Here is a 25,496-nt window from a genome sequence, read left to right as displayed (position 1 = left end):
CTGATCCTTCTTTTCATTAGACTAGCTAGCCCTACCTAATTCCTTCAACCAATATTTATATGTTTTAGCCTCCAGGCCCTTAATCATCTTTATTGCTCTTCTCTGTACTTTTCCAAAGTCTCAATATCTTTTTTTAATGGGGTGGTCAAAACTGAATGCAGTATTCCAGGTGTAATCTTACTAAGGCTTTGTAAAGCAGTACTAGTACTTCATGTGATTTAGGATTGCATTGCCTTTTTTGGCAGCTGTCATACACTGCTGGCTTATATTTAGATGATTGTCCACTAGGACTCCAAGAGCTCCAAGTAAGTGTGAATTACTCGGAGATCCCTGTGCCTTCTATTTTGTGTAACAATCCAAACTCAGCCAGTCTTCTGGGCTACATTGGACCAATCGCCATATAATCTGTCTAAATCCTTACCTAAATAATCCATTTACAGGATTATTATAGGATTATTAATGCTGCAGGAAAATTATGGCTTGTTTTCAGAAGGAGTCAAGTATTTTCTAGGCTTCCCTGGGGAGGTATTTCTAAAAATGAGTGTTACTGTGAAAAACCCCATATCTCTCATTGCCCTTCAGTATCTGATCTGAATACTTTTAGTATGGTATATGACATCACATCATCCCTGAGTTAACATCATCCCGGGTCTGCTTCAGCCACTCATAAAAAGGAGGTGGGGATCCAGTATTTGCAATAAAAAAGGATAGAAATTATTTAAAGCTTTGTCTGTCTGCAGTCAAACTTCTTAATGGCTTTTTTCTAAAATGTGACCTAGTATCAATCCTGAATTTTGCTAAGAGAAAAGTGGTTACAGACATGTAGTAGTGAGGATGGATTATAGTGTTCCAAGAAATTTTACTTGTTGACCAAAATGCTTGCTTTAGTAGCTTTTCAACCCTATACTTTACAAAATTGGCAGAAAACCTATACAGAATGGTTACCATGCTTTTTTTTTCATGTGCAGCTCTCAAGTTTGTAATTTTCTACATAGTACATATGCTTATAATTTTCTTATTGGAATCTCAACAAATTTGCTATCTACTTTCTGTACTTAAGATGATTAGTATTTTCATCCAGTTTTATAGTTTTGCTACAACTCATGTTTCTGCATAATTTTTGTCATATACTTGTGTTTATGCATAACGTTTGACTAATAAGCTACCAAAATTATGAGGAAAAACATGTACTTTGCATATGCATTTCAGATTTTAATATGTATGTGGAAGGCAGAATAGTTGCTGTCATATGTAGTTGTTCAAAATTGTGTTGCCTTTCAGCCAACAGTATGAATATATGTTTGTTTATGTATTTATTTGTCAAATTTAGGTACCACCCATCTCACTCTCAGTGACTCACTGAGTTTCCACAGCTTTCTTGCAACATTTCTATTCTGTCATGTTTAAATGTTATGTAATCTTAATTTTTAAATACAATCCAAATGTTACAAATATAATGAAAAATAACATATGCATGCTTATCCGAAAGTCATCAATCATTTTAATAGTCCTGAAAGTTTCAACCCTAAAGGTGACAATAGTGGTGTGATAAGTCATGAGGAAATGTTCAGAGTTCTTAAATGAAACTCTGTCAGTTGAATTAGATCCTTCTTAGATGTTTTCAAAGTTATCCAATACTTACTTATGCTTTCTGTTATTCCAATGTCATGTTAAAAACAACTTACACTGCTTCTTTTAAAGTGACCTAATGGATATTAGAATATTCAAGTGTAGTTTTCCATCAATAATTAAGTGCAATTTCATAAACTTTCTTCAGTTTTTTAAAATAAAAATAGATTATTAAGTCTGCATACTTAATTGATTTTTTTTCAAAATCTATAAACATGAAACTTAATAGATAGTGATAGTATTACGAACAATTGAGGACTTCCGGTTTGCTGACGTGGATGCTGCGGACGCTTGGAAGGCGACTCCGTCTTCCACATCCAATTTTCCTTCACTGGGAGACCCTGGAAAGGGTCAAAAGTTGCCCTGTAGGGGCGACGAGCAAGGAGGGGACCCCCGCTTAATTGCAGAAGGGTGGTAGCCCTCCCGCTCTATCCAGGGCAGCCCTCCAAACTGGCAGAGAAGAGATCGGCCATAGCAATATGGTTTGTCATTAGGCTGCAGACAGCCAAAGTCAAATTTTCTATCAAGCATTCTGAAAGCAACATGGATGAAACGGGGTGAGATCTGATCTTCTCTTTACCCCAAGTACCTTCTTTTCCTGTAAAAGCTGTTTGAAGTATCTTCTCCCTGTGAGGAGAGAGGGAAGGGAATTTCTATCCTACCCTCTAAGAATAATAGCATTTGACTACCCAAGGGAATCAAAGCATTAAAAAGAACAACTCATATTTTCCTGAAACTTGGGGACTAACAATTGTCCTATTTCTATTGGAGACTTTTGTTTTTATCTATAAAAAAGAAATAAAATTGGAAAAAGAGTTAGAAAAATTTGGGACTCAAAAAAAACTCTAAATGGCATTAGTGACATCTTGTGGTGAAGCTTGGTATTGCAATTTGTTATTTCCTAAAAAGAGACTTGGCTCAAAGCCCAGACCTTAGATAAGACCTCCCTGACCTTGGAACCATCAGTGAGAAGATTTAGCTGTAAGAGAACAGCTAAGCAGCATAATTGGCCTACTTGAACTGTGAATGTAAACCTTTACTGACTTTTGCTTAACAAATAATTTTTACTAGAAAGACTATTTACAAATAAGTGAAAGATATGGATGAAGACCAGGAAAAGATTCTTTTTATGTTGAAAACAATACATGAAAGCATTCTTGTAGCTTGTGATAAAATAAGACCTAAAATAAAAGATCAAGATGCCAGCTTAGATGCACAAAGCCAAATTTTGATTATAACTAAAGAACCAACAATGCAGAAGATAACAGAAGAAGCGGGACAACCAAATATGAAGACAGAGGACTCAATTGACCAACAAATACACCTGATGGAAAATCCAGAAAAGGAAGTGACAACATTGAAAATGGAAATGACTTTCTATATAAATCAGAAGAAATTTGAGAAAGAAGTGGAACAGATTGAATTGAAGACAAATATATTAGAGCAAACATGGGGAACTGGAATAATAGGGAGACAATTTAACAAATACAAATGGTCTAGTCCTTCCAGAAAACTGGCAATCAAATGGTCTCCTTTAATTCAAATAACATATGTAAGAATAGAGGGAGATCTATTTGATGATTTAAAGACGCTGATATGGAAGCCTAGTTGGCAAAGGAAGAAAGGTAGAATAAGGTTGAAAAAACTGGGATTTTGACTCATTAGAGGGGATTTTATATTGTCAGTTAGAGGGTTAAAGGGAGATGTTGAGATAAGGGGAATTTTGGTTATTAGATTTATAATATTTGGAAACTAGTTGAAAATAAGGATTTTATCGACTTAATATTTAAAAATTAGACTTAAAAGGGAAAAGAAAGTTAAATATTATGCATATGTTTGATTCATTAATTAACCCAGGCAATATATATAATGGTTTTGATTTATCAAAACCATTATATATATTAAGTAGATGATTTAATATGATGGGAAATAGATAACTCTTAGGAAATAGAACAAGATTATATTCAAATAGATAAAATATGTATTTTGGATATTATAGTTTGTTATGAAGTGAGATAAGGGAAATTTTGGTTACCCAAAATCTGAAAATTTTAAATATCAAAGGTTAAATTGGAATATTGATAAGAAATTAAAAACTGAGTAAAAACTAATAACAGGATATGGATTGTTTATGAAGATTGAATGTAATTAAGATATGTATAAGCTAAAAATTTATTGATAAATGTAATAATGATGTTCTTATTAAGTTGATATACAGTAATTAGAAATGTACTAAACTGAATATGAGACAGTAAATGCTAAGGCAAAAAGAGAAGAAATATTTGAGAGATTTGCACTAAGATTTTGTTATTGAACTATTGTAACCCAGTCACCACGTTGCTTTTTAAATATTCAAATGTAAAATTAATAAAATATTATTTTTTAAAAAAGAACAATTGAGGATTTCCGGGGAAGAAATGGTGAACCAAGTGGTGGAGCCAATGTGTGATAGACTGAACAGCTGGCATGTAGACCAGCTCTTCGTAATTCATTTCTGGACAAGTAGAGGACTTGAGATTGTCCAGTTCCTCCTGTCCACAAGAGACCACAATCTCCAGTGTGTTTAGAATCTGGGAAATGAGAGAAGCCATCTTAACATCTTGCTCAAATCATAGTCAGAGTCCTCAAAATGATGCTGGATTAATTGTCTTTTGTTAAAGAGATCAATTTTATTATCTGTTTCATTTTGAGAATGAAGTAGCTTGATTGTTTTAAGCTGAAAATATTTTACTTTTTATTATTGTATTTTAACACGCATATAGATCTGGAGTCTGTATACACTTTCACATGGGTATTTTAAATACAGAGTACAGTATGCCAATTTGTTGGAGTTTGAAGGCCGATAACTTAGATATTGTTACCTACTGCAGTACAATATACAATTTGGTTTTAGAAGTATAAAACTTGCTAAATTGATATCTAGAATAGACTAAATATCCATATACAGTAGATCAGAAGATGTATGGGATATGTAAGAAATTATTATTATTTAACTGTTTTCATTAAGAATTTAACTTTAGTTAATTGTTGCTTTTTATGACACTTGAGACAATCAAGTTAACTTTAAATAAATATTTAAACTCTGTACCACACTAAAGATAGTGATGATAAGTTCAATTTATATGAAAAAGCATCAGTTTCTACAATTTCCTTTTCAACCTGTTAATAAAATATTTATGAAATGTATCTTCAAGGGCCACTTAGATATATAGATAAGGGCACTTTGGTGTAATGGTTAAGATACTGGAATAGAATCTGGGAGAATCTAACCCTGCCTTAGGCAAAAAGCCAACTGAAATATTGTCTTAATAAATAACTTTAAAGTTATACCTGATTTTTGGTATCCTATGGCACAAAATATGGATCCAAGGTATTTCGTGAATCTTCTCAACCTATTGCTCTGGAACAAAAAAGGCTTTCCAAGTACATCTTTACTCAATCCTCAAATCTGCCACGAGAAAGTTGGCTTTCAAATATCTAATTCTGCACTGACATAACATATTGAGGCATGGCTATTATTGGAAGCAGAGTCCTATTTCTTCAGAGCACTCTATTGGCAAGGTTAAAGATAGCAATATTATATGAGAATGGATAAACTTTCAGGAGGTTTAATGATACTTTTCTCACAAGGGATTCCGACCTCTTTTGAAGTTTATATTCATATAGGATTCATTTCCAGTTTGCCCGATATCTTGAGGAGATCCTGTTGGCTTTTCATTCCATTGTATTCTCCTCGCCTAAACGCTATCAATATCAGATTCAACAGTCGGAGCTGTGAAACCCGGCTGTTCTTGGCGGAGGGTTGTTGACAGCTGACAGGAAAGTTTCCTGAAGTTCAGGAAATCTCCCGCCAGCTTTGATTGCCCTCGCGCTGGTCTCCGCGCTGCTGAGGGAGCGGAAGGGACGAGTCTAGCGCCCTATTCCTCCGCCCAGGCCCCCGGGAGGCGAGCATTGGGGAGAACGGGCCTTTGAGAAGACAGCTGGGCGGACTGCAAAGCGTCTCTCCATGCGAATGACCTTCAAAGCACTCGAAGCGTTCCTGCTGAAGAAAGACGCCGGGCGTTGCTCGTGTGGGAAACTCTCTTTGGGGCTGCCAAACGTTATCCATTGCGGGTGCTCATTGCCAGCCTGGCCCGGCACTGCCCTCCTTCCTCTAGCCTGCAGGTGCGTAAATGAGGAAGGAGCGGCTGGTGAGCCCGAGTTCTAGAAGAAGGATCGAAAGGCGAGTCTCGCAGGAGAGCCCGCAGGTGACCCCACCGGCCGGGCAGGAGATGAAACCCGGCGTAGAAGGTGGAGTAGAGGGCGTCCTTCGCCGGACCGCCTTCCTTCTCCCTCCCCCCACCCCCGCGTGACTTCTGTCTTCCCTGCAGGCGATGAGGGCAGGACCACCATCATGCTGGAATTGAACTGGTTTAGCGCAGGCGTTGCTTCCCTTTCCAGTTGAACGGAGAGTACCGGCCCCGCAACCGCTCAATGGGTGCTGCTCAGGGGTGCCCGGGGAGTCCTGGGATTGCCCTCTTGCTGCTCCTGATGGCTGCCTTTGTGCAATCTGTGGTAGCAGCCTCCGCCTCCGCCTCGGAAAAAGAGCCGAGCGATCCGGCTGTCATGCCATCCATCCATCCCAATCCCAGAGCAGGCACCTTGCAGGTGCCCGCTGAGACCCCTTTCGAGGAGACTAGGCTTCACGTCTTTACCTTGGATTACCCGCACGTGCAAATCCCCTTCGAAATCACCCTCTGGATCCTCCTGGCTTCCTTAGCCAAGATCGGTAAGTGAAAGAAAACATAGAAGCCCCTTCGGGTCAAGGGTGGCGTTCGGGCGGTGAATGTAGAACAGGTGTTTTGGGGAGAAGGGGTGCAGGTAATAGATGCCTTTCAGGGATCCATTCTAGGAATTGGGCGTCCAGCATCTTTTGAGTTTTTAAATCTTTTTCTGAAGCCTAAGATTCCTCCGTGGTAAATTGTCATCCTGTCCAACACAGCGAAAGAGATTTGGACGAGAGCTTTGAGGGGTCAGATATCATTGACAAAGCAGAACAGGGCAAATCCAGGTGCTCCCTTTGCATGACAAACATTTCTCCCGGCAGTTCGTTTTGCATAAGCGATCGGTCGGATTCCTCTTATCTCAGAGAAAGCAACAAAGCAGAATGCTAATGATTAGATAAGGATCGCATTGGAGGACTCCTTCCTAATTTCTTTGGTGGGAAATCAGCTGGCTTTTGCAATAAGATTTTATCCCTGCATTCTCTGGGGTATTTAGCTTATATCTAGTACTCTAGAAATAAAGAGAATAATTACAGGTACAGAGAAAGGCAGAAGAAGGAGATTCTTGTTGTCTAAACATGTAAATGCTGTAAATTTACATGTAAATCTCAAATACTTTGTACAGTATACTGCTAGTCCTCAACGTACGACCACAATTGAGCCCAAAATATCTGTTGTTAAGTAGGACATTTGTTAAGTGACTTTTGCCTCATTTTGCGACCTTTCCTGCCTCAATTGTTAAGTGAATCTCTGCAGTTGATAAATGAGTAACCTGGTTGTTAAGTGAATTTGGCTTCCCCATTGACTTTGCTTGTCAGAAGGTTGGAGAAGGTGATTACATGACCTTGGTACACAGCAAGGATCATAAATATGAACCAGTTGCCAAGCATCTGAATTTTAATCACATGATCTGCAAAGGTCATCACTGGGAAAAATGGTCATAAGCCACTTTTTTCAGTCCATTGTAACTTTGAACGGTCACTAAATGAACTGTTGTAAGTCGAGGACTACCTGTGTGCAATAAACTCTCTGTATGTAGTTTTTGTGTGTGGTCCCATTGTTTCAGATTTGTTCAAAAATTCTAATGTTGATGTATTAAGATCAACTCCACTTCAGATTTGTATAAATGGGCTCCCAAGAAAAGATCAACTGATAATATTGCTCAGCTGACCTTTGCTTAGATCAGGAAAGCTAAGCAGGTTAGACCTGTTCAGGACAGATGAGAGACCATCAGGAAATGCTGGTGGCTGAAGACTATGCTAAGAAATTGGGAAGACAGTATATCTTGGAAGTATACAATGGCAATTTTAAAATAATCTGGTTACCTTGGAACCACGTATTTAGAAATCCTTCATCTTCTGTTTTTGGTATATACAGTATGTGTGTGGTCCTGAGAGTCCATTCAGAAAGCATCTCATTCCACAAGAAGGTTGCAATTTATTTAGATCTGCCTGGGATGACATTTTTCATTTCTTAAGCTCATCAATGAAGAAGAGGCTAGTGACTAAAGCTCATCCATGAAAGCTGTCTTTCATCTTGTCCTGTCTATCCTTTAGAAGGATTCTCTAGTAATAAAGATGTACAAACTTAGTTATGCTGTAGCTGCATTTTAAAAAAGTGCTATTTGCTTTAGTATTTAAGAGTTCATGATAAAGAGATTGAACTTCTTTGCTCTTGTTCTCCCTCTTTCTCCTCTCTCTTTCTCTCTCTCTCCCCCACATATATAATGTATGTATGGTTATATTTTAGCTGTTTGATTTCTGTATTCAATTTATTTTTAATTTTGTATTCTACTGTGGAAATATTACATGACAGGAAATATATAAATATTTTAAATAACAAATTAATATATGTCACCTCAGCCATAGAATTTTTTCCTAGAGAAAATCATAAGGTGGGTCATATATTATAGAATGCATTTTATAACTTTTGTACTGAAGAGGTAGATAATAAATTCTGAAATGAATAAAATTTAACAGTGTAAATCTAATTATCAGTAGACAATTAAAGGTATTGCTACCAGATATTGTTGTAGTATTTGGTTTATTGCTTACAGCAAAGTTCATGCCTGCATTAAACAAGGGCCTTGTTTAATGTAAGCATGAGAATATTGAATTAAAATAAAATTTATGTGCAAAATCTACAGTGTAAAGTTCTGTATGTCTCAGATATCATTAAAAATAGCATTCAGAAAATTGCCTGTATCAGCCGCAGCCCACATTTCTCCTCAATTCAATGGAACCATTTTAACAAGCCATAGCATCTAAGCAACTTACCTGGGTCAGGAATCTTAGCCTGGTTAGTATTACGATACGCCTAATTACTATTAGGGTAAGAGCTTTGTACAGTAGAATCCAAGACTATAGACTAGTCTGGAAAGGCTTTTTTTAAAACAAAAACTTCTTTACAGTAGTTTTATAATAATTGTTATTGAAGTTGGAGAAGTACAAGCATAGACAAAGGGCAGAATCAAGAAAGGAATCGGTCTAGAATCTCTGTGTTCTCACAAATGGTCTAAGTTCAACCCCTCTTGAATTCTGTTAATTCTTATCTAGTGCCATTTTTATTGTTAACCATTAACTAGATTCTTATGAATAGGCACCAGAGGGCAGGACAAGAAACTATGGTTGGAAACTGATCAAAGAGAGAAGCAACCTGGAATTAAGGAGAAACTTCCTGATAGCGAGGACAATTAACCAGTGGAATAGCTTGCCCCCAGAAATCATGGGTGCTTCATCACTGGAGATTTTAAAAAAGAGGCTAGACCAGGGGTGTCAAACTCAATTTCATTGAGGGCCACATCAGCATTGCGGTTGCCCTCGGGTGGGCGGGTGGGTGTGGCCAGGGTGGGCGTGTATCGGGTGGGTGTGGCCAACTGGGTGGGTGTGGCCAGCTCTACATCATTTGCGTCAATGGTGCCTATGGGGGCCTGGGCAGGAGTGGGACAGATCTGAGGGTCTCTGACAGAAGGGGTGGGACCAGGGCAAGTGCCAAGGCATGGTCCACTGGAGGAGCCTCACTGTTCCTCTCAGGCCATGTGGGGGGGAAGCTGGATGGTGGTGTGGGCTGCCTGGATCCCTGGGCAGCAGAGGTCAAATGCCCGCCTGGCCCTCAAGCACCCACGGCACCAAGCCAAGCCCCACTTCCCTAAGGGGGTGCAGCTGGGGCTGCTGCTGCTGTGCTTGCTCTCCTTAGCCAGGTTGTTCATGATGGGCACGAGGGCAAAGTCAGAGGGAAGCCCATTCCCTCTTCATGGGAAGAGGCCCAGCTTTGTATCCAAAGCTTCCTTAGCAATAGGATGGGAGATCCCCAGGATAGGCCAGGAGGAGGGGGCAAGAGGATGGTGAAAGGGCAGCAGGGCAGGACTAAGGCAGGACTTCCCTCGGACCCTCCCTCTCCTTCCTTCCTTCCTTCCTTCCTTCCTTCCTTCCTTCCTTCCTTCCTTCCTTCCTTCCTTCCTTCCTTCTTTTCTTCCTAAGTACAGAGTGGTGGGAAAATATTTGAGATGAGGGAGGGAGAAAAACAGGCAAGAAACACAGCTGGGGAGGTGTAACCCTTCGTGAAGAGTGAAGAAATGCACCATGGCCTGGAAGTGGCCAGCACATGGCCCTCATCTACTTCATATATCTGGCTTGGTGGGCTCTGGGGAAGGGGATGCCATGAGCAGCGTGAGAGTCAATGTTACCTGTGGAATGCAGCCCAGCCCCCAGCCTGCCCGGTTTTGGCAGGCAGCGAGGCATTCTCCTCACAGCGCGGAGAGGCTGAGCCAGGTGGTGCGAATCCAAAAAGAAGCGCAACACCACCCAGCCCCCAGCCTGCCCAGTCTCGGCAGGCAGCGGGGTGTTCTCACAGCGCTGAGTGGTTGAGCTGGGCAGTGCGAAGCTCGCCAGCTTTGCACCTTGCTGCCTGCTGAAACTGGGCAGGCTGTGGGCTAGGCAGGATTGCACTTCTCATCAGATTCATACCACCTGGCTCAGCCTCTCGGCGCTGTGAGGACAGTGCCCCGCTGCCTGCCAAAACCCCTCCCCCGGATCCCATCAAGCCAGATATGTGAAGTAGGCCAGGGCCATTTGATGGCCACTTCCAGGTGATGGTGCATTTCTTCATTCCTCACAAAGGGTGACACCTCCCCAGCATGCACCCAGGGGGCAGGACCGATGTGGTAGGGGCTGGTTCCTCACTGTTTCCAGACAGCCTTGTGGAGCTAAGGCTGAATGCGTTTCAGCATAGATGACCACCACAAAATTGTACATGGGCTCCTGGCTGGACTGGGCCAGGGCCAAGGCAGCGGGGGCCATTCCCTCACTGTTTCCAGGATGGCTTTGTGGGCCACATGAAAACACTTTGCGGGCTGCATCCGGGCCCCTGGCTTTGTGTTTGACATGTTTGGGCTAGACAGTCACTTGTCTGAGATGGTATAGGTTCCCCTGTTTGAGGTAGTAAGTGTAACCCTGATTTTTCATGCATAACATTAATTGGATAATATCATAATATTAACAAAAGCTTCTGCATACTTCCAGATGTTGTAAATTTTCAAAGTATTTTTATGTAAAATATGCTACAAGATAATGAAGAGAAGGACTAGGGGTGACATGATAGCAGTATTCTAATATCTCAGGGGTTGCCACAAAGAAGAGGAAGTCAAGCTATTCTCCAAAGCACCTGAATGCAGGACAAGAAGCAATGGATGGAAACTAACCAAAGAGAAAAGCAACCTAGAACTAAGGAGAAATTTATTGACAGTTAGAACAATTAATCAGTGGAACAACCTGCCTCCAGAAGTTGTGAATGCTCCAATACTGGAAGTTTTAAAGAAGAGACTGGACAGCCATTTGTCTGAAATGGTATACGGTTTCCTGCCTGAGCAGGGGGTTGGATTAGATGACCTCCAAAGTCCCTTCCAACTTAATAATAATAATAATAATAATAATAATAATAATACAAATGCACCATTAGTCAATTTCAAAAGGTAGCTTTACTAGGAATTGCTTTCATCCTGCCACGATATCTGTAATAACATCAAATATCCACATCTGCCTATCCCAGGTCCTTGGTAAGGATTTGATAGATAGACAAAAATGTCAAATCTAGTCTGAACATCTGGCTGACAGTGATGATCCTCAATAATAATAATAATAATAATAATAATAATAATAATAATAATAATAATTAGTGGTAGTAGTAGTAGTAGTAGTAGTAGTAGTAGTAGTAGTAGAAATAAAGTGTTTTTGTGTGTACTTCAAATGAAACCCCAAAATTAGCATGTACAGTAATGGTTAAGTATTACTCTTTGTTCATTCACAGCTGATGAAAGGAAATAACTCTGGCCATTATATTATCTATGCAATTCATTTCTGTACAGTCAACTTTGCTACTTTTAAAGCAGGATTATGTAAATTCATGGAAAATCAATGACTAACAATATTAGCAAAAACATATTTTATTATGGCTATTGGCCAATCAACCAAAATATGCAAAAATATTTTTTAACTACATAAACAGAGGCAGTAGATCTTTAAACACCACAAAAATGGATTAAAAAACAAGAGTAGGAATGTTGAGGACTTGACATTGTCATGCAGTAAGGTATCAATAGGAACAGTACCCTGGATGAGAAAGACTTTTGGTCTAATCTTACAGGATCCTTTCTTAAAAGAAATAATATTGCTAAGTATTGTGCTGGTTAATGACTGGAATAAAGTCTTCAAATTTTAAATCTAACCGTGCCATTTAAATTAACTTTTAGGTTTGTTTGTTTTTTGAAAAAAATCTGAATCATCTAATAAATCCTAAATTCAAAAGGACACTGTTAGCCCTGCAAGGCAATCCAGAGAAGAAGCACAACCAGGTGTACTAGCTCTATATTTATTGTAAAGTTACTATAACAAAATCATGCAAGATTGAAAGTATTTCTCCCCTCCTTTCCTTTTATTCTCTGGAAAGGATCTTTTTTGAAACATTTCCCATGCCTTCTCTCCTTCTCTCCTTTTACACACTGGTGGTTCAGCCTGTGGCTCTCTCTTCTATCCCCCAGGTAATTAATACATACTGTTACAGGCATTATTAACCTTACCTATTTTAATGTCCTTACCTTTATGACATCAGTCACAGGAAGTTCAAGAAAATTCTCAAAGTGAACAGATTATGCACATGAGATGCCTTGCCTATATTTAATTTTATGCAGAGACTTATAACTGACATACTGTATATTCTGACTCCCAAGAATATAAGTCTTTCTGACTTATATTCTATCTATCCTAGTTGCTCAGATTTATTCTGTTTAAAATAGCTAGGCTCAGATAAGAACCCATATATCTTTGCCATAAATGTGGCAAAGTTTTGTTTTATGGTTTGTAAATTATGAAAAGATGACAAATTAATATCTGAGTACTTGTGCTCTTCAGCATATGTGATGACCCTTGTTACTTGTTACTTAAAGTAAACTGAAGGTATTTTACTATTTTTCTGTTGCATTATATTTTTACAATGCTCTGACTACACTGAAGTTGATCTGATCTATCTCTAGTTCATCAAAATAAAAATGAATACAGATATACAGATAAGTAGGTTTCTCATGATCAAAAATACCACTAGACTCTAGTGCAGTGGTTCTCAACCTTTCTAATGCCGTGACCCCATAATATAGTTCCCCATGTTGTGGTGACCCCCAAGTGGGTGTGGCCACCAATAAGAGGGAGTAGGACAGCTAGGGAAAAGGGGAAAAAAATGGCGGACTGCGTTGTTTGGCGACCCCCGTGAAATGGTCATTTGACCCCAAATGGGGTCCCGACCCACAGGTTGAGAACCATTGCTCTAGTGGTAGAGTGTATCAGAGTTCAGGTTTGAAAAAGTTTAGCACTTTAATATTTTTTTTTCTTTTGTTAGTTTTGGTTTCTCTTGACCATTCTTATTGTTAATTATCAGGAAGTAAATGCAGTAAACTCATTTCAAAAGTTAATTATAGTTGTACAAACAATAATATAAAAATTAGTCTACTTTTACTACAAGAGACAAGTACAATGATTTCTATTTCTAGCACTTAGGAAAGCTGTAAAATTTGACATTTTTAAAAATTCACTCATAAATGAAAAAAAGATTTGAGTGAATCATTTTAGTATATATTTCAGTAGATTGAAAAGTAATGGTATGAATTACATCTTAGCTGTGAACTATAATAAAGAACTACAGTTCCTGGGTCTCTCCCATTTAATTGCAAGTTGTGTAATTAAAGGGCTTAAGTGTGGAAAATGTGGAGCAATGGGATAAATATAATTGATCTCTGTATAAAAGGTGACTCTATGCCTGTGGCAAACCATGTCAAAATAGCAAAAATAAAATAAGTTACAGAGGTGTATGCAACTCAGCAAATAATAGAAAATAATCAGTTGCAATGGACTTCTAAACATATTTACTGAGACATAAATCAATTTCCCCTCCTAAGTCAGTGGTCTTATGAATGCAAAATGTATTTTCTACAAATAATATTTTTGTTATTGAGTCCTCAAAAACGTTTATCAAAATTTAAACTTCATTTTGATATCATAGCTTAGCTCTGAAATGTATGAAAGGAATATTTAGCAGCCTTCACTAATTTTAATGTCCTCTAAATGTGTTGTCCCTGAATTCTCAGGAAGAGCAATGCTGATTGAGAATTTCACAATCTGGACATCACCCACATAATGCAAGATTTGCATAATGCATAATGAAAGCATTTGCATCTCATACATTTTGTCTTCAGGTATTTCGGAAGAAGTATGAGAACAGCAAAATTTGTATAATTTAAAATTTAATAAAATCTGCTGCATATTTATTTCAAATTAATACACGTTCAATATTGTAAAATTTAGTACTGTAATCTAACACGTGTGGTTTATATACATTTTCCAATCTTTCAAGCAGGATTCAGTTCTTGTAATTCTGAAAGGATTCTTGGTAGTAACTGCTTACCTCCCATATATTCATAGCATTTAATCTATTTTTATCTTGATTAAAGTACCTAAAGCTTGGTTAATGAGTATGCCATGATTTCAGTACCAACTTCTATCTTTTTCATTATACTATTTGTTTTGTTTGTGAAGAATACCAAAGAACATAATGGTTTACTCATTAGTCTGTGATTTCTGAGTTGATATGTGGATTTTAGAGTTAATAATCTATATTGACTTTGTTAAGGTTTTATTAATTTTTAAGAATTACAGTCTTTAGTGCTTAGTAAACAATATGTTGTCTGGGTTCAGATAGTTAACATTAACTTTTTCAGTATAAATCTGTTCAATACTACACAATCCAGTATTTTTTCCCTGATCCTCTTTTCTTCTCCATATTTCTTCCATTTTTCCTTCATTACACTATTGCAATTTTTGGTATTGTTAATGTATACAAAATTAGATATAAGCATCTTCATCATATTTTACTAATATCATACAAATAACAGTAGTATCAATTCATAAATCAATAATGTCAATTCATTAATCAATATCCCATTTTTCATACTCTTGTTAAAGTTTGATTTCCCATCAGTATTTGAAATATCATTATCAGTTATGATTTCCTCAATATTAAACATTTATATAGCTGAAAATTTTATTCAAACCAATCTTCCTTTGATCTTCATATTTCCCATATCAAAAAAAGAAAAAAATGCTATCTTAATTCTAAATCCTATCCCTCATTATAAAAGTCTAATTATATCTAAAAGTCTTCCATTCTTTTAATCTTATTCAAAAAAGTATTTAAACCTATAATGTCCCCTCTAAATTAAAAGGTCAAATATTCTGTTTTTTAAATCTATCTCTAGCTTTTTTTCCTTTGCCAAATAGCTTTCCAAGCCAGGGCAATTAAATCACCCAGGAATTTTCTTTCTATTTTTGTGAAAATTGCTTGGCATGAGGCAGACAATTTAGGTAGGGTATTTTTGAGGAGAATTCCATCCATTTATATTCCTTAAGCAACTCCTAGTTTCTTTCTCCCTCAATTTCTCTTTTCATTTCCTGTCTCCCAACTTGTGACATTTCCCTTAACAGCTCTATATTCTCTTGATTAACATCTTTTTCCTTGCCATCAGATATATTTTGCAGACCTAAGGGGTGAAAGGTCTTTTGCATTTTCATTGTTATAACTAAGTCTTACAGTTCTTTTATCTGTTCCATCTCTAAATCCATTTCCTCTATTTTGTCTTCTGATTTCTAGATTATTTGTTCATACTTTGTAGTCGTTATCTGGGAGTTTTCCAGTTGTAGATTTAATTGGGAGATTTGCTCGTTTATATTGTCTAAATTGTTTTTAGTCTCATTATGATTTTTTAATATCCTCTTTGCATTCAACAATTGTTTGGTGAATTAGTTGTGTTTGTTTTTTCTTGAGGCATCATTCCTGGAGATTAGTTTTCTGATCTTTATATGTATCCTTTATAATCCAATAGATTCCAAAGTATAGGTTCAGTTCTGAAAGCATTTTTTATAGTAATCCCTTGCCTCAAGTATCCCCAAAATTGTCAATCAGGCAAGGTTGTAATCCACAATGTTCGAAGTATTCAAAATGTTCAACCTCTCTGAAAACAGCTCAAAAGTCTTTCCCAGCCAGGTGTAGTCCAAGGTCAATTTTTTCTTTCTCTCCCACTAGCTCTTGAAATTAAAGTCCAATCTCAGTAGGTATTTATAATCCAAGAAGATCAGGATGATAGGTATGCCACAATATTTTCCTTTATTGCCAGCTGTTCTCCCAGGGTAGGAATCACCAAGCAAATCAAATAGTGCTGTGCACAAATCTACCACTAGATGTCATTCAAAGTCCATTTTCCACTCTTAAAACAAAGGATTGATTTCTTATATTTCACCTCAATGGTTTTTTTTATTCAAAGAGAAAATCTTAACAATATCTCAGTTCTCAAATTTATCAAAACTGTAGTTTTGTATTACTTTCACTTCAGTATTATGTATTTCTGTCCTCCGTAACAAATTTAAAATGCTGCTTCCATTCACATCTGGAGGTTTTAGGCTTTTGGGGAGCCTTTCCCAGGAAATTCAGTTGTAAAATAGTAAAGAAAGGATCAGTAATATCACCCAGTCCAAACATGCTATTTACGATATGCTAATTAAAGCTTTTGTTCTTTGGTTGTCAGCAGCTAATGGCTGATCACAGAGGTGTGGCCAGTCTTGGATTCTTGGATCGAATGGAGAGACAGCCATCTCTCCGTGATCGACAAGGCAGCCCTCCTTCTTCATTGCCTCTTTGGGCTGACTTTAGTCCCTTTTCAGGGCCCCCAGCAGGGTGAAATCGGACCTGGAAGGCAGAGCCTTGCCTTTCTGCATCTGTCTTGACGTGATGCAAAACCGAAAGCCTCAATAATATAGAATGACTTTGTATGGCCATTTTAATAACATTCATTATGATTAGGTAATAGTTAACCACAGATGGTCTGAGACAGTTTTAAGAAAAGGACAACAGTGGCCATCTCTGATATATCCATATCAGGTACACATAAAGAAGATGGTGATGGAAAGCTCTAAGTGAGAACCTTTAATAACATTGGGAAAGGGGGAAGATCAATGGAAGTGTTTATGAGTATATAATATACAGACCATACTTCCCACACTCCACCAAGAAGTTTCAAGAGTCATTCAATAATTCAGGAATAATTAGTCATTTATCATTAAAAGTCCCATTTTAATCTTGCCTGCACTGTTATGTAAGCAGGGAAGACAGTGAAAATTTCAGTTGTTTAGGCAAATATAAGAAATCTTTTCAGGAGTTCTTCTTTCAGTAACTTTACACTTTGCATTCTGAATCACATCCAGTTCTTTAGCTGGGGTGAAGCAGCATCAGACTTGACTAATTATGAGATGACCTTAGAGAAGGCAACCAGAAGCCATTAGGACATCAACAGTGCTGAACCATGAACAAAGCCAATGGCAACAGAATAATATTGGAAGAAAAATCAGACTTAGAGTATCCTTTAATGATTTGATCAACAGACAGGAAACCATGAGATTTACAAACACGGTTGGTGTACTGTGCAGGCACACATACCAGGTTTTTAATTATTTGCTATGGATATGTGGTTGAATTATCTGATTGATCAATGTAGAGAAGAATTTGCTGAAAGGATGAGAGATGAATTGGTGATAAAAGGTGCCTCAGATAATTTGAAAGAGTTAGTCCAATATTGTTTGGTAATGGATTTCTGGCTGGAAAAGTTGAGGTGTGGGAAAAATGGCATAGAGTCTAGTGTCATGCTTCTGATAGATAAAACCGACTAAAACAGAACTTTGAGGCTTGATGTTTTCTTTAAGAACATGTTTATTGGCTACAAAATATGTCTTTCATTGGGGGAGGGGGGGTACATATTCTCCACACTGACTGCATTTAACCCTTTAAAATCCACGCACAGTCTCAGAGATCCATTTTTCTTCTCCTTAAACAGTATGGAGGTAGACACATGTGACTTTGCGGGTTGAATGAAACCCCTGGCCAGATTCTTGTCAATGTACTCCCTCATTTCTTTTAACTCTTTGGGTGTCATTGAATACATTTTTGGCTTAGGTAGTTGGCACCCAGTAGGAATTCAATCGCACAGTCAGTCGCCTGGTGGCGGGGAAGGACGTCACATTCTTTTTCACTGAAAGTTTCCTCTAAATCTTGGTACTCATTTGGTATAAGTTGGGTCCCTGGAATGGGTTCTATGGCAGCTCTCACAGGTTCAAGAGTCAGTTCTTGGTCTCTAGTAGCAACAGCTTCTAACACTTTGCTAGCTGTGTGAGGGGGAAGGGGTCTCATCGCTAACCTTAAGGTCCTCACTTCATCCTCCCATCTATTCAAAGGGTGCCACTTATTAAGTCAAGACAATCTGAGAATTAGATTCAGTCATTTTTGGGACCTCTATGAGGTGGATGATTTTCCAGTGCTCGCCCATTTCTAAATGCATTGGTTCAGTTAGATGCGTGGCAGGAGTTCCCCACATAAGTGACCTGTCTGCCTGTTCAAATCTCATGGCTAAGCATTCCTAGCTTTAGCAAAGTAGGGAGATTGATTATGCATCTGGTACAGCTTGAGTAAATTAAAACATTTAAGTCCATTTGGGCTCCTGTCTTGGGTACTATGACTTTTGTGGGAAAGGCAAAAAGCGGGAGGGATTGGCTCACCATTGGGTCATTTTCCCTCTCATTGTCACTGTTGTAATGTGTTGGCATTGGGAGTCATTCTGGATGAGGTTCTGTTTCTCCCTGGGGCAGAGAAGCGACTCAGAAAGCTTGCTCTTGGATGGCCCAATTTGATTTCTCCCACACAAACGAGGCTTTCTCTTTGTCTTTGTGGTGGTGGCAGGTGTACTCTTGGCTTGGAGAAATGAAACTGGATAATCAGCAGCTCGGTGTCTGAGTTGGCCACATCTGAAGCACTTGATCGGGTTCCCCACTGACGGCCGAAAGGAACTGATGGCTGCAGTAGCTTGGGGGCATCGGACCACTTGTCATCTCTCCTGGACCTGTTTTGGTTTGGGCTCAGAGGTGGTGGGCCTCTGGTGGCGGTCCAGTTCAATGTCTAAAGTTATAACCACGCGGTACAATTCATGGAGCTGATCAGGAACTCCTCAGTAGGTGCATGCCTGAAACAAATCATGGTCTACCTCAGCTTTGAAGTGGTGGATCAGCAATGGCTCTGGCCACGGTCTGAGCATGCCAGCCACCTTTGGGAACTCTTGAACATAGTCCTTGGCTGGTCTCCCTCTCTACTTCAGGTTATGGATGTCCTCAGCTTGCAGAGCTAGGGACTCATCTTCGAACCTGGCTCTCAGTTCAACCATAAAAAGATTAATGTTCCACAGTTCTGGTCCACCGTACAGGTGAACGAAGGCCATGGGATGAAATCAGTGGGAGTGCTGCCTCAGCAGCTCCAGCAACAGGAGCCCCGCTCTTTGCCTGGGTGGTAGCCTGCGTTCCTTTTGCCGTTGTTGCATTGAGGCCAGAGGACAACTCTCATCTCCTCTCCATTTTTTCCCTGAGTCTTTGTCACCCTCCTACAGAGTTAGATGGGTGACTGGGGTTCAGGACCCCAAGTATAAAATTTTAAGGAGTCTTAAAATTCTGATAGATGAGACCAAGTAAAACAGAACTCTGAGGCTTGATGTTTCTTTAAGAACATGTTTATTGGCTACAAAGTATTGGCACTGTCAAAAGTGAAACGAAGACTAAAATTTCCTCCAAAAAGTTACAGTATACAAAGTTAAATTTCCCACCCTGTCACTATGTAATCATCTATGTTTCCCAATAGAATAGTTTGGCGAGCTTTCTAACAGAAAGCCCAACCTCAATCTAACAAATAGAAACGACCTTGGTTCCCACAGGACAGATAATTGTTTAAGCTAGGAGAAAAATTCCACTACCCCCCCCAATCCTGGTGCAACTGAAAAAAACCAAATGGATCCATTCAGGTTCGTTGCAGAGTTGACTTCTGGATTTTAAGCTTTTTCAAGCCATGTCCACCTCCTGAAGACCTTTCAAAATCCAGCATTGGCAAACCTTTGAAACTGGAGCAGTTAAGAGATTTCTGTGCTCAGAAACCAACAAAGAAGGAGAAATTTGGGGTTATGCTTTACCACAGAACTCTCAAATAGCTAGATTTAAAGCTAAAATTTATTCTGCTGGCTCAGCTATATAATCCACATAGCAAGCAAGTGCCTGAATCATTCCATGCCATGACCTCAGGAAACTTCAAGGGGTGCCTTCCCAAGAACTTTGTAGAAGGGCCCTTAGACAATTAATGAGAGCTCAGACAGCCAATAGTAGACAAGTTAGTCTTTGTTTAGACTCATCTATAAGATACAATTCTCTGCAACAGCCAATTTCATACATAAGGCTACACTACAAGAGTTTGGTTTTTGATTCAGAAGTTTTTAAGTAAATGTATAGTTGAAACCAGACATTTTCCTTTCCTGGTTAATATACGAACAGATTCAAAGGTCTTTTGGAATTTTATTTTTATATATGATAACAATGGCAAGAATCTTATATGCACAAAAATGTAAAGACTTAAAAATATCTACAATGGAAGAATGGATGGTTAAGCATATGGAATTGGTGGAAATGGTGAATTTGACAGCTTTGACTAAATATAAGATTTGACTAATTTTATAACCTACTTGGAGACTACTTTTGGACTTTTTGTGAGAATATGAAGGAAATGAAATTGTGATTTTGGAATTTGATTAGAATTAAGTGGAATTTTAGAAATAATATGGAATATTGGTAATTTTAAAGTAAGAGTTTGATGTATTTTTATCTATATCTGTATCAAAAAAGTAGGAAGTTATTTATTTATTGTTTTTTTACTTTTTCATTTCTTTTTCCCTGCACTTTTATCTGGATTTTTCCTTGACTTTTTCCTATCTTTTAATTCTTTTTTTGTCTATTTTTATTCATTCTTCTGATTTGAATACATTCATAGTCCAAACAGCCCCATATTGCTTCCAGGAACTACAAAGTACTGCCTGAAATACCTGTAGATCTTGTTCTATCCACTGATAGGGCTGACATCTTGGATTGTGTAAAATGTAGGCTGTGACTTCTCTTTTCCCTCAGATTACATTATTCTAGATCAGGCATGTCAAACTTGCATGACTTTTTCCCCATTGCCGGGTATGGTTTCGGCATGATGCATCCGGCCCAGGGGCTGGCAGTTTGACATGCCTGTTCTAGATAGTTTCCTCAGCCTGCCAGAGCAAAATCAGAGTCTCAAAGGCTGTAGTGAAAAGTGAGACTGTTTGTGTATGAATGGGCACATCCAATGAATAGAATGCTACCTGGTTCATACCTGCTGAAGAAACAGACTCATTCAGGATGTGCCAAGGATGCTTTTTCAAAAGGCAACTAGATTTTGTTTTTCCTTCAAGAAGTTTCAGAACTGAAGAAGCTTCTTGGATGAGAATTGAAATAGCCTCAAGGAAAAACAAAATCCAGTTGCCTTTTGAAAAAGCACCTTTGGGACAACCATGACCTGGATTACTGAGAATCTCCATAGACTCAGATAGACCCAGATTCAGGGTCCAATCACTAAAGGACTCCAAATAAATTCATGGGAATATCCATCTAGGCCAGTGGTTCTCAACCTTTTTAATGCCGTGACCCCCAACCGGTCGTAAGTTGAGGACTACTCAACTGGTGCAGCACCGTTTGCAGAATGGGACTTTTGGCGGGCTCAGCAGGGCAGAGACAGCCTGGAAATTCCTATTGGCTTTTGAAAGCCAATAGAATTAGACTCTATTCAAGAGAGTCTATTTTATTGGCTTTCAAAAGCCAATAGAATAAAAGGGAGTAGCACAGCTAAGGAAAAGGGGGAAAAAATGGCGGACTGCGTTGTTTGGTGACCCCCGTGAAATGGTCGTTCGACCCCAAATGGGGTCCCGACCCACAGGTTGAGAACCACTGATATAGGCTTTTTGCAAAAAATGCCTTTTCTTTTCTCTGGGATGTTTTTTTGAACTTCTCAGGCTAGTCTGCAACTCTAGTATGTAGAATTTTCTCTCCAAAGAATGAACCATTTCATCAAACTTTTAATCTAATGTTGATACTTACAAAACACTGTATATCTCAGCTAAAAACCTTAAAGCACCACCCTTTTAAGGAAACTTTTGCAAAACTACAAGATTAATTAAAGTCTGAATTAATCATTTTATCTAAGCAGTTTTAAAGCTTTGGTATCAAGTAATGAAAAATAAAGTTATCTCATGAGTTCCAAGCTGGTTATTTCTAAAAATAATTGTTGAAGGAAAAGTCTTCATCCTGGTTCAGTCCAAGCCACGAATAAACAACATGCCGATTGTTGTGTCCTGAGCCTGCAAAGGCAGGTTCGGGATGTTGCAATGGTCCTGGGCTGTTGCAAGCTGCCCGGGACCAGACTGAGTGGCATTGGCCCTGCGCGCATGCGTGAGGAGTGGAAGTGCGCCAGATTGTTACCTTTTTGCCCGGGGATTCTATTAAAGGAGACAGAGAGGCCTGCAAGCCTCAGAGTTGTGTCGGAGAGAGAACTACTGGGAATAAAAGGCTGTTGGAATTAACAGAATGTGTGCTCTTCTTTCGTCATTGACTCGAGGACTCAACACTGGTGACGAAGATGGGATTGCTTGCAAGATTAAAGAAGAAGATTTGTAAGCTTACCCCAAGAGTCCTGGAGAGAGGAAGACGGCGTTAAACTCAGCACCTGGCCTGCCAGTACAGGGTCACTGAAGGTAAGCTGGCTGATAGACCCCTTCCTAGAGTAAGAAGCAAGGATGGCGAAGATAGGGAGATTGTCTGAATTCAACGTTACTCACCCAGAAAGATGGGAGTCTTATGTTGCTAGAGTAGAAAATTACTTTAGAGTGAATCAAGTTAGAGAAGATGGCTTGAAGGCCGCTACTTTGCTGTGTGTCTGTGGTCAAGAAGCATTTGAAATTGCAGAAAATTTGGCAGCCCCTGCTCCTCTTGAATCTGTCACTTACACAGATTTAAAGAAGTTATTGAAGGAACATTTTCAGCCCAAGTTGTCTGTTATTGCGTGGAGACACACATTTGAACAGAGGGATCAAAGAGCTGGTGAATCAGCCAAAGAATACATTGCAGACTTGACTTTAAAGATTTAGAAGAAATGCTGAGAGACTGATTTGTATGCGGGCTTAGGAACAGAGACTCGCAACAGAGACTCTTTGCAAGAGAAGACATTTCCTTCCAAGATGCCTTGAGAGAGGTCACTGCAGAAGAGGCAGCAGGTGGGGCGGTCAAGAATATGAAGCCTATCAGGAACAACCCAGAAGCAGTCTCTGTGCACCATGAGGGAGTCCAGGAGAGCTCGGAGGCAGATCCTGAAGATGAGGTGGATCATCTTTACCCATCCAGCGAAAGAAAGCAGAAGGAAGGCAAAGAAAAGTCTTCAAGTGCTTCGGGTGTGGAGGTTGCCACAAGAGGACCGACTGCAGGTTCCGTTCTGCTATCTGTAGAGCATGTGGCAAGCAAGGCCACATAGCAGCTGTGTGTCTGGGCCATCAGAAGGTACAACCCGAGAAGAATTGTGCCTGAAAGGTACCAGGGTCCCCAGCCAAAACAGGGTGGGTTTCTGTGTATCACGTAGAAGCATCTATAGAACAGGCACACACAGTCCACTTAAAAAGAAACTGTCACTTAAGGTGAGGTTGCAAGGAGTTCCATTGGTTATGGAACTGGACACTGGGTCTGCCCTTTCAATCATTTCTATCCACACTTTCAGAAAGATTTGGGTTCCAGGCCAAGCTTAGGCCATCCAATATAGTCTTAACAGACTTCCAAAATTCCAAGGTGTGTGTAAAGGGGGAGGCCACCCTTACAGTACAATACAAGGATTTTGAAGGTCCATTAGATGTATTGGTAGTTGGGGGTGAACGAACGAGTCTCATTGGACTCGATTGGTTTGAGGCCTTGGGAATCCAAGTTACAGGGCTACACAATTTGCAAACGCTAGGCCTACAGGAAGTCTGCAAAGAGTTTGCAGATGTCTTCAGCCCCCAGCTGGGAGCTTACAAAGCCCCCCCAGTTTCTTTGAAACTGGACCCCACTGTCACTCCTATTAGGGTGAAAGCAAGGAGAGTACCCTTTGCTTTAAAAGGGAAAATTGATGCTGAATTGGACAAATTGATCCAGCAAGGTGTTTTAGAACCTGTTGACTCAAGTCCATGGGAAACCCCATAGTTATGCCTCTCAAGGCTAATGGGGACATTCGCATCTGTGCAGACTACAAATGCACTCTAAATAAGGCATTGCAACAGCATGCGTATCCTGTACCTGTAGTCAGCCATATTTTGGCTTCCCTCAAAGGAGGGCGTGTTTTTGCAAAGCTAGACTTGGCACAGGCTTATCAACAGTTACCTGTTGATGAAGCTGCTGCTGAAGCACAGACTATTGTAACTCATAGGGGGGCATTCAAAGCCAAGAGACTACAATTTGGAGTAAATGTAGCTCCTGGAATCTTCCAAACTGTAATGGAAAACACTCTGAGAGGTATACCAGGGGTTTGCCCCTATTTTGATGATGCCCTTATTGCAGGAGAATCCACTCAGAATTTAGCTGAGAGATTGAGGGCTGTTCTGCTGCGTTTCAGAAAAACGGGCCTAAAGCTTAAAAAAGACAAATGCAAAATTGGAGTGTCTTCTACAGATTTCCTGGGATTCAGAATAGATGTAGGGGTATTCACCCTGCTGAGTCTAAATTGAAGGCCATACTGCAAGCTCCTAGGCCTAAGTCTAAAGCTGAGTTACAAGCTTTCCTGGGCCTCTTGAATTTTTACAATGCTTTCATACCTAACAAAACCAATGTAGCAGAGCCACTTCATAGACTTTTAGACAAGCAGGCAGTGTGGCAGTGGTCCCAAGCACATGAAAAAAGTTTCAATGAGGTCAAGGCCTTACTTACATCAAATGATGTGCTTGCACATTTTAATGAAACTCTTCCTGTGTGCATCACTTGTGATGCTTCCCCTTATGGGGTGAAGCTGTACTTAGCCACTTAAGAGCTGATGGAACTCAGGTTCCTGTTGCATATTACTCCAGAACCTTGTCCTCTGCTGAGCGAAACTACGCCCAGATAGATAGAGAAGCCTTGGCCATTGTCGCTGGAATTAAAAAATTCCATGATTTTCTATATGGTAGACATTTCACGGTCTATACTGACCATAAGCCTCTGTTGGGGTTGTTTACCACAAACAAACAAACTCCCCATATCATCTCCCCTAGAATGCTGAGATGGTCTATCTTTCTGTCAGCCTATGATTTTTCATTGGTTCACAAACCTGGCAAGGAAATGGGCCATGCTGATGGCCTAAGTAGATTACCTTTACAAATGGTGGGGGGGGCAACCGAGTATTGGGACACTGCAGAAACCCCAGATAATCCCGTTACGGGGCTTGGAAGTGAAGGGACGCGTTCCCTTGATAGGTCCATTGTGGACTTGGAGAGTACTACAGAAATGCCAAATACTGGCGCGCACTTAGAGGGGCCCAAGGACCTGCAGGTCAACCAGGTACAGTGGGGAGCAAAGTCCTGGTCTGACGAGCCCGGTGGGCAAGCAAGCAGACCAGGCAACAGGACCCAGTTCAGGGGGACCACCA

General features: G+C 39.6%; 1 protein-coding gene across 2 annotated transcripts in view; it reads left to right on the top strand.

Moving 5' to 3' along the window:
• The first annotated feature begins 4,386 nt into the window (after positions 1-4,386).
• Positions 4,387-25,496, top strand: part of LOC120297216 (sodium/hydrogen exchanger 2-like) — an 85,544-nt gene continuing 64,434 nt past the window's right edge. The window contains exon 1 of one of the 2 annotated variants that reach the window (XM_039319583.1): positions 4,387-6,397. In XM_039319583.1, the coding sequence (XP_039175517.1) occupies positions 6,103-6,397 (295 nt within the window). In that variant the 5' untranslated portion in view covers positions 4,387-6,102. Of the gene's footprint in view, positions 6,398-18,476; positions 18,982-25,496 lie in introns of those variants that run through there. The other variant, XM_039319585.1, reaches the window with a different exon arrangement.

The sequence above is a fragment of the Crotalus tigris genome, unplaced genomic scaffold, assembly GCF_016545835.1.
Source record: "Crotalus tigris isolate CLP2741 ecotype Arizona unplaced genomic scaffold, ASM1654583v1 scf7180000023602.573895, whole genome shotgun sequence".
NCBI lineage: Eukaryota > Metazoa > Chordata > Lepidosauria > Squamata > Viperidae > Crotalus > Crotalus tigris.
This window is presented reverse-complemented; position numbering and strand designations above follow the sequence as displayed.